Source organism: Gobius niger (genome assembly GCF_951799975.1).
Source record: "Gobius niger genome assembly, chromosome: 2".
Classification (NCBI taxonomy): Eukaryota; Metazoa; Chordata; class Actinopteri; order Gobiiformes; family Gobiidae; genus Gobius; species Gobius niger.
This window is the reverse complement of record NC_136853.1, coordinates 44,154,218-44,160,217: the sequence shown is the minus strand read 5'-3', so window position 1 is coordinate 44,160,217 and position 6,000 is coordinate 44,154,218. Positions and strand designations below refer to the sequence as shown.

At 40.2% G+C, this 6,000-nt stretch overlaps 1 protein-coding gene across 1 annotated transcript in view; it reads right to left on the bottom strand.

Annotated features, from left to right (window-relative positions):
* Window positions 1-311: 311 nt before the first annotated feature.
* chchd3a (coiled-coil-helix-coiled-coil-helix domain containing 3a) overlaps window positions 312-6,000 on the bottom strand; it is a 230,540-nt gene continuing 224,851 nt past the window's right edge. Inside the window, exon 8 of the mRNA XM_079552199.1 lies at window positions 312-437. Coding sequence (XP_079408325.1) covers window positions 414-437 — 24 coding nt within the window. The 3' untranslated portion in view covers window positions 312-413. The remainder of the gene's footprint in view (window positions 438-6,000) is intronic.

The window sequence follows — 6,000 nt, the reverse complement described above, 5'->3', positions numbered from 1 at the left end:
TCTTCCTATCAGACGTTATCACAAGCGTTGGTCTGGATGTATTCTCAACACAAGATTAAACATCACCGTATTAACACAAAAATGATACAGTTACATGTGGGAAAAGTGCATAGACAAGCTTCAAAAAACAAAATGGCTGGTTTCTCGATCGCAAAAATAGTGATTTTCAGAGTGCGTCCGAAAAGGGTGGTGGATTTCCAAAATGGCGGACGCGATGGTCACGCCGTACATTTTAAAAGAAAGGGAGAACGCGGTTACTAAAAGTGTTTAGTTAATTATTGTTGTGTTGTCTGTCGTCCTCTTGAGTTTTGGAAGTTCTTTGCTGCTGAGTCACTTGTCTGGTGGCTTGTCAGTTCTTGAGTGATGAGAAATCCCACACAATAAACATTTGCAATTTCCTCCCGTTTGTTTCCTTAACCTCCGGTCTTCAACTTGTCCTGAAAGCAGAAGAAAAAAGAGAACGCGTTAGATGTGTGAGAAAAGCAAATGACTGTGACTTGTACAGGAGAACACAGTTATAAATGATTTTACTTGCGTTTAAAGGGGAGATATTATGCAAAATGGACTTTCTCAAGCTTTCCATCATGTTATTCTGTCATTCCCTCATTAAAAACATGCCTGAAGTGTTGCCTTGGCACATTCACGTATTTTTGAGTAATCTGTAAAAACTCTGATGGCGGCCATTTTAGGGATAGGTTTGCCTGAGTCCTCCTAGGAACGCCCCCACCTCCTCCGAGCTTTCGTCACCAGCCGAGTAACCAACCACTGCTCCTCAGCAGAACCCCCTCCCCACTGATGCCACAGACAGCGTGTGGAGGGGGCGTGTCGGAAAGGCTCAGAGGTTCTTAAAGAGACAGAGGCCTATTTCAAGACATTCACTACAGCCATTTTGAAAGAGCAATTTTATACAAGGCAGTTATTCTAATTTACTGCATTTACAGACCAACAGAAGGTTTGCTCATCATTGTAGTGTGATATAGACTGGTGCTATGGGATTGAAAAAAACATAATACCCCCTCTTTAATTCAATAAAAAAAACGTGTATTAAAAGTATCATTCAGGAAAAAGACTGAAAAAGCACAACAGAGATGACCCAGGAGCAGCAGCGTCGCCTGTAACTTCCTGTTTTGAGCAGAATTTCCACTTAGGCCGAAATAAAAGAGAGAAAGGACGTCTTTACCTCCTGAGCTGCAGAGTCAGATCCACATCAGGACACGGTTTCTTTCAGATAAACTTTTCTAAACTCACTGCACTTTGACGAGTGTGAGCGCTCACTCTGCCACTCATCATTTACCAAAACTGTACCAACAATGTCTAATACAGAGTGAACGCTCACTTTTCTATAAACCAGCTTGGATATTCCCTTCTCTGCAGCTGCTGTAAAGCTGTAACAACAGCACGTAAGCTCCGCCTCCGGGTCTGTCGCTAATGGTCCCTTTAGGGTTTTTGGCAACCTTCCATCTTATTTGTGAAACCAGATGTAATCATGCTATTGTTTTATTATGTGAAAATAAATCAAATCAAATCAAATCAAGGTAAACACGTCTTTTGTTGTTGTCAGGCTTCGTTTTGCTTTTCAATTTGCCTAAAAACGAAAGTTTCTTATTCAGTCCTGGTTTATAACTGGTTTAGTTTAGCTCTGGGTTTTACGACCGGAGGATGTTTCACCTGCAGTGCCTCGCCTTAACAAAGTGTGAATTCCAGGTGGCAAACTTCAACGTCAATGAGGCCGGAGTAAAAAAAAACATATATATCAAGAGAGTTTTGGTGACTATTCGAACAAAATTCAGGGGTTGGAGCTTAAAAAAATAATAATTTGACAATATGGGACTAAGGACCACACTAATAAAGGCAGTCGGACACTGACAAATGCATTTCAACACCTATTTTATTATCGTCCTCTGAATCAGTCTGTTTGGTTAACTGTAGCTGTTTTTAAATGTGCTATAGAAATAAAGATTTGATTGATTCAGTGCAGCACTAATGGATTAAACTAATTACTCTATTTGCAGAGTTTCTGACAAGTATATTGAATCACATTTACATAAAACATTCACATTATATAACCAATGAAATGCAGCCTTTGAGATTTCTATTTGTATTTGATCCACCTTTCAACCAATACCTCAAAGTAAACTGTCACTATAGCTGGAGCTTTTCACCCGTTGTGCATATTTTGGGTTGGGAAACTGGAGCACCTGGAGGAATATCGCCCAGCTCCACAAAGAAGCAACACCCCCAGCCCAGGAACGGAGCCTGGACCTTCTCGCTGTAATGGCAATCCTAATAGTCTGAATATTGGCAATTCTGTTTCCACCCCCCCCCCCCTCAATAAGCTCAGCTCTAGACTTTTTCCCAAACATGAGGGTAAAACATATTTCAGGTCGACCAGGAAAGCGAAAGAGAGCCGAGTGAAGGAGGAGAGCGAGGGGCAGGGCTGAGTACGCTATAAATGAAGCAGTATTGGAGAGGCAGGGAGGGACCCAGGGGCAGTGGTTCCATGTTAGCGATAAGTGCAGGCACAAATCCCCAGCCCTCCCTGTCAATAACCATTTGAACCAGTCTACTGGAGCCGCCGCCACCGCACGGAAACAGCCCGAGAGCAAAGGGGGAGAAGGAATCAAGGGAATGACTTCTAAAAGTGGTTCTATAAAACTAACCTGGGATGAGTCTGCAGCCGCTTCACTCGGGCTGTGTGTTTCTTACGACGGGGTTTGGTGAATAAAACAATGTGACGTAAATGTAAAGGAGTGGAGAGATTGCATTTTGGTTATGTAGGCAAAGAGAGACACAGTGTATCGATTTATAATTTCTGTACTTTACGCTGCACCGATCCAGCTTTTTTTGCTACTGATATTGGGGTTTTAGGTATCAGCCGATATCCGATATTTACCGATACCAAGAGACTTTCTTAAACTGTCTTTCTCTGAGTGAAAATTTGAATTGACTCTTTTGTCCATTTTAAGATCAATAAAGTCATAGTTATTGTCATGATATTACAGATAAAATATCAATTATATCTATTGATAAACTCTTGGGCTGTGTCCGAATGTCCACACTATTCCCTAACCCCTCATTCACTACATAGGCCCGCACTATATAGTCGACTATATAGTCGACTATATAGTCGGATATTTTTCACTTGAAATTATACAAAATAATCTGAATTAAGATCAAACTTGTGCTTGTTCCATAGAATAGGTTTAATCTGCTTTAAGGCCAGACCAAATCCACTCAATCTTTAGATTTAATCTCTTAATTCAAGTAGATTTAAGTCATTTCTTAGTATTCTTAGAGTATTTTTTAGGATTATAGCCTAAAGGGCGCTCTGCTAAGACATGTTAAGGAATTAACAGCATTTTTAGAGTACTTTAACAGGCATTTGACCTATGATTTGGGTCATAATATTTCTCAAAATCATCTCGAGGGCCAGAGTTGGGTCAGTCCATCTCAGTTCACCCGATGAGTTAAACCCCACCCTCTCCAATTTTTGTGAAATTTGGTATACATGTAATTCATGGCCAGAAAAGCCAACATTTCAAATTTTAAACTAATTGAACCAACGGTTTTCGAGATATGGCATTTTCATTTTTTCACTTTTTCGCGAAAAAGGGCATGGCCGCCTACTTTCAAATTGCTGTAACTCAGCAACCACTGGTCCGATTTTCAAAAAACAGGTATGTCTGTAAAGGGGAGACCACGAGGAATAGAAATGTGGCATTGGTTTGTGCATTTTGGTATTTTTTAGGTGAATTACCTTTGTACTTATATTTTGACCTTGAAATTGACCCTGTGGGACATGCCCAAACTCTCCGACGCAAATAGGAAAAATGTAGCCCTATGTGTCAACTACAACATATAAAAAAACTGGAGGGGTTTTCTTTTTCATTTTCATGTAATACCAGGTAGAAGTTGACATACCCACTCCTCCAGACATCCATTCACAGTCCGTTCTGTACAATTCCATTAATTTATATACACAGTGCCTCAGATTGATTTATTCCAAGATATAATGTCAATCACAAACAAAAAGTCAATGAAAATTTCACAGCTGTCTCAGCCTCCTGGTCACTTTTTCTGATTTTTTCTCCTTTCTGTTCCTTGAGGAACAGTTTCGTACACAGGGCCATCGGGAAGCTGAACTCCCTGCATTCACCCATCATGCATTGTGGAGCCAAAAGATGATTTAATTGAAAATTGAAAATCAAAAATTGAAAATACAAGACTCAGCTTCACTGCAAAGTCTCAAAGTGCCTACATAAACAATTTGAACACCAACTTGAAACCTATGAAGGAAATAATTTTGCAAAGGGACTTCGCTGAGAATTTTTCTTATGTAGTGCAAGACGAGATTTAAAGGTCTCATTGTGAAAACAGCCATTCTTACATCTCTTGCCATGTTTGATAGAACATCAATGAAGAATATCAATCTCTTCCATGTGCCAGTGGATGAGGTGGTTAGTTGTGAAGCTGAACTCAAGCCTAGATTCAACCTGGCTACGACCATTAAAGGAACATTGCAGTACCATCGTTTCATCCCTGTTTCAGTGACAGAGATGCATGTCTACATCGGTGAACAGGTGAGCCCCCCCCAGATTTGGTAGCAGTTCAGGAACACCTGAGTAATGAACATGAAGGCAGTGCTGATATACCTCTAGTTACTAGACCTCAGAATTGTGTGCTCCAGCTACGATAACGCTCCATGGATTGGTTTGGTGGAGGACGTCTCAACAACATAAAGTTTATGTGTCCTAGGACACCTGCTAAAACCTTCTACTTGTATGATGAGATCTTGAAATCTTCTTCCACTTGAAATTACAGTGTTTCTCATAATGACCTGCCCAGAATGTCTAACCACGGTTTGAACCGGCCTATTGAAAAGGAGTAGAAATCAGAAAAAGTGACCAGGAGGCTGAGACAGCTGTGAAATTTTCATTGACTTTTTGTTTGTGATTGACATTATATCTTGGAATAAATCAATCTGAGGCACTGTGTATATAAATTAATGGAATTGTACAGAACGGACTGTGAATGGATGTCTGGAGGAGTGGGTATGTCAACTTCTACCTGGTATTACATGAAAATGAAAAAGAAAACCCCTCCAGTTTTCTTACATGTTGTAGTTGACACATAGGGCTACATTTTTCCTATTTGCGTCGGAGAGATCGGGCGTGTCCCACAGGGTCAATTTCAAGGTCAAAATATACGTACAAAGGTAATTCACCTAAAAAATACCCAAATGCACAAACCAATGCCACATTTTCATTCCTCGTGGTCTCCCCTTTACAGACATACCTGTGTTTTGAAAATCGGACCAGTGGTTGCTGAGTTACAGCAATTTGAAAGTAGGCGGCCATGCCCTTTTTCGCGAAAAAGTGAAAAAATGAAAATGCGATATCTCGAAAACCGTTGGTCCGATTAGTTTAAAATTTGAAATTCTGGCTTTTCTGGCCATGAATTACATGTATACCAAATTTCACAAAAATTGGAGAGGGTGGGGTTTAAAAATGCTATTTTTTTGGGTGATCTGAGATGGACTGACCCAGTTTGATGATAGAGGGCCGGTTTTGGCCCCTGGGCCTGACGTTGCCTACCCCTGGAATAGAGCATATATATAGCATCGGCAGAAAAACAATATAATCATAACCATAATAATTAATCAGGTCCAAATAGTAAAAGAGTGGTTCATGAGACATGGATTAGTGTGTGTTTTGACCAGGGAATAAATGATGCTTTATTCAAGCTTTTCAACATATTTTGGATGAATAGAAAAAGACACGCACATCGAAAAGTAGCTGAGGCTCGCGTGGCGGATCTAAAAGTGAAATAATTGAGAAAATGAGAAACGGTCCGCACAGCAATCCTTTTATCCAAAAGATATTTCGGACCCGTTCGCGTCAGTGATTCACATTTCATCTGAAAATACTGTAAATGAATGGAAACGTTCAAAATCAATTTAGCATTAATTCAGAACGATTTGTCAAGACAAGTTAGTCGATC